This window comes from Pygoscelis adeliae, unplaced genomic scaffold (genome assembly GCF_000699105.1).
Source record: "Pygoscelis adeliae isolate BGI_AS28 unplaced genomic scaffold, ASM69910v1 Scaffold46, whole genome shotgun sequence".
Lineage (NCBI taxonomy): Eukaryota > Metazoa > Chordata > Aves > Sphenisciformes > Spheniscidae > Pygoscelis > Pygoscelis adeliae.
This window is the reverse complement of record NW_008824931.1, coordinates 1,868,677-1,871,722: the sequence shown is the minus strand read 5'-3', so window position 1 is coordinate 1,871,722 and position 3,046 is coordinate 1,868,677. Positions and strand designations below refer to the sequence as shown.

The 3,046-nt window shown below is 39.1% G+C and overlaps 1 protein-coding gene across 1 annotated transcript in view; it reads left to right on the top strand.

Annotated features, from left to right (window-relative positions):
- Positions 1-1,523: 1,523 nt before the first annotated feature.
- AFTPH (aftiphilin) overlaps positions 1,524-3,046 on the top strand; it is a 37,939-nt gene continuing 36,416 nt past the window's right edge. The window contains 1 exon segment of the mRNA XM_009325019.1: positions 1,524-3,046. This exon segment is cut by the window's right edge and continues 1 nt beyond it. Within this exon segment, the coding sequence (XP_009323294.1) occupies positions 1,551-3,046 (1,496 nt within the window). The 5' untranslated portion in view covers positions 1,524-1,550.

The following is a 3,046-nucleotide window of genomic DNA, read 5'->3' as shown; positions in this document are numbered from 1 at the left end:
TATAACTGCAAAACACCCTTTAAAAAAAAAAAAATGTAGGTATGTTAGTCACCTTAAAGATGCCAGGCTTCCCTGGCAAATACCAGGAGTTGTTTGGCTCAAGTGCTGTGGTGCTGTGGTATGGTGTGCTTGAGAACTGCAGAGCTTCATTTCTTCTTGTTACAGCCTTTGTGTGCTGCTGTTTAGGTGCATGTACAAAGTTGCTTGCTAAAGATGTTGGAGTTAAGGATTATGTTTTATCTGTGTTTCAGAACGAGTATTGTAAAGTCTGCACTTATTCTGGTGGATAGAAATTCAAATATTTGCTAATATGTATAGGTTGTTTCCACTCTTTTTTTGTAGATAATGTTTGGTATGTTGTTACAATTTATTCATGACAAGTGTCGTTTGAAATGGAAAGAGCTTGGTCGTAGCTCTCCCTTTAAGGGCTCTAAGGTATGCACTGGTTATGTGATGTGTACAATTGTGAATCTATAAATAGTAGTAGTTATTGCTTCATTAATTACACACAATATTGAAAAAAATCAAGATCACTCTTTAGGAAAGAAAGTTTTCTATCCATACCTTGCTTGCTACTGTAATGGTTCGCAGTGTTAAGATGGAGTCCTTAATCTGTTTCTATCTAGGCCATGGGAATACTTTCTTCTTTTTTTTTCCCCTCTGATTTAGTGATTTGCATTTAAATATTTTATGGGTAATCTTGCTCCGTTCTGCTTTTGAGAATAAGCTTTGATGGAGAAGTTTGTTTTGCTCTAGGCTTTGCTGGTGCTCATAATGGCATTTCCCAACTGGCGGTTCGTAAGACAAAAGCAGGCTGGCAGCAGCAGCTGTGGAGACAGCGCGCGTTGGCTTGCAGTTATCAAATCCAAAGAACGGGGAGACCTAACAGAAACCCATGAATTGGTAGAAAGAAACTTAAACAGTAGAGCAGCAAATCATAACTAGTGATTATAAGAGCAGTTCCTTCCTCCACTTCTTCACTGTTTCAAAGCTTAAGGAAGCATCTTTCAGAGTCTTCAGAGCTATTGTCTGAAGGTGCCTTAAGTACATGAGTGTTGAGGCATAGTCCATTAAGTGGCTTAATTTCTGTCGCACAGTCAGCTGAGCACACTAAGAGTGTGGGGAAAAGATGGACCAGCGTCATTGGCTGTTGTATGAATTGTGGGTGACAGGAGGTAGAGAACTGATGGGTTAAAACTCAGATTAGTTGTGTTGGCGTGTTGCTCAACAGCTCAAGACAAACATGATCTGTGTTCTGGCATTTCAGCACTGTCTGCTGAGAATATGATCATGTAGTAGTTTACAAGAGACTCGAACTGTCCTCAGTAGATTCTTTGTTACTTCTAAAACAAAAGAGTTGGTTAGAAAATGGGTTTGGGGAATGTTCCTTTCTCATATCTAATATCAACATTGATCTATACGCACACTTTTAAAATAAAACATGAAACAGTAAAAATAAAAAAATGAGATTATGAAAGCTAGCCAAATTCTAATACACTTCTTCTTTTCCCTGTTACAGAAATACATTAACTTTGAAGTGGAACTAAACAATGGAACCAGATATTATTCGAATGTATTCCTCATCCCCTCCACCACTAGACAATGGAGCCGATGATGATGATGAAGATGAATTTGGAGGATTTTCTGGTGTAAGCACTGCTGGAGTAGCTTTTGCTGATTTTGATACACCAGACTACAGTCATCCAAAGGAGGAGTTTATACCCACAAATCATTTCATCCCACTTCATGATTATTCTGACAATGTAGCTAGCATTACAACTTTCACATCTGTTAAAAATGTTAAAGATAAAGACTGCATTGCAGAGCTTCCTACTCTTACTAAGGAACTTTCTGATATGTCAGCTACTAGTACCAGCAAAGAAAAATCTAAGTTTAGAACTTCAGGTACTACTTTAGAAGATGTAAACAAAAGAGGGGAACAAAGAGAGAACACTGGGAAATCGGAGGGTTTTTCTTCTCGTGTCGTTAGAACTGGTATAGCAGTTGAGAGCCAGGATGAGCAAATAGATGCTTGTAATGGTGAGAAACTTCCATGTCTAGAGATTCTAACAAATGGATTTGCAGCATCGGACCCTGTAAATCCTCAGGGAACAGAAGATCTAGACAGTATCGGTGACTCAAAGGGACTGAAAACTGTTAGTGCTCATAGTACTGAGAAAAATTTGAACTCAATGCCTAGCTCAGGTGAAGACTTTGCAGATTTTGCTACATTCTCAAACAAAAAACCAATCCATTTAGAGGGAATAGGACCTACAATACGCAGTGTTCTTAATGAAAGAGACTGTCTGAGCATTCAGGAGAACAACAGAATAAACAGAGTAACTTGTAATGAAGAAGAGGTTTGCATTTCAGAAATTAGTTGTGAACAGGGTCCCTCAGCACTGGAAGATAATGAATTTGCAATTTCTAGTACGTCTCGAACAACTGGAAGTTTAATATGCACTACTGAAAATGGAGAATGCAGTGGGAGGAGAAGACAACATGGCACAGAGAATGGCAAAGATTTTACTAGGCCTGATGACTCTTCACGAACAGAGGACATCAAGGTTGATGAGATCCAAAGCCTAAGCAGCGATCTTGCAGGAGAAAAATTGGGTGATTCTGAAGATCTTAAGAATGGTGGAAGTCGTACTGAAGTTGTAGCTTGCAGTGACACACATGACGATGATTTTGGTGATTTTGGTTCAGTCAGCAGTGCATCTCCCACCTTCATTAATGCTCAAGAATCGATAAATGCTCTAGATTTAGAAGGAAATTCCAAACAGCCCGCACATATTAGCGAACCTAATGATGAATTTGGTGAATTCAGGGAAACAAGTACTGTTTCTCAGCAGCCAGCAAGGTTGGATCAAGCTGAACTAACTCAGACTGCTGACACTTTAGAATGTGATACTACCAGTAAAACTTCTGGCTTAGACTTCCAGCATACTACTGAGGTAGAAAATGGTGATGATTGTGAATTTGGAGACTTTGATTCAGTGCCAAAACCTCAAGATGAGACTGTTGCTTTTCAGGACTCTGATGA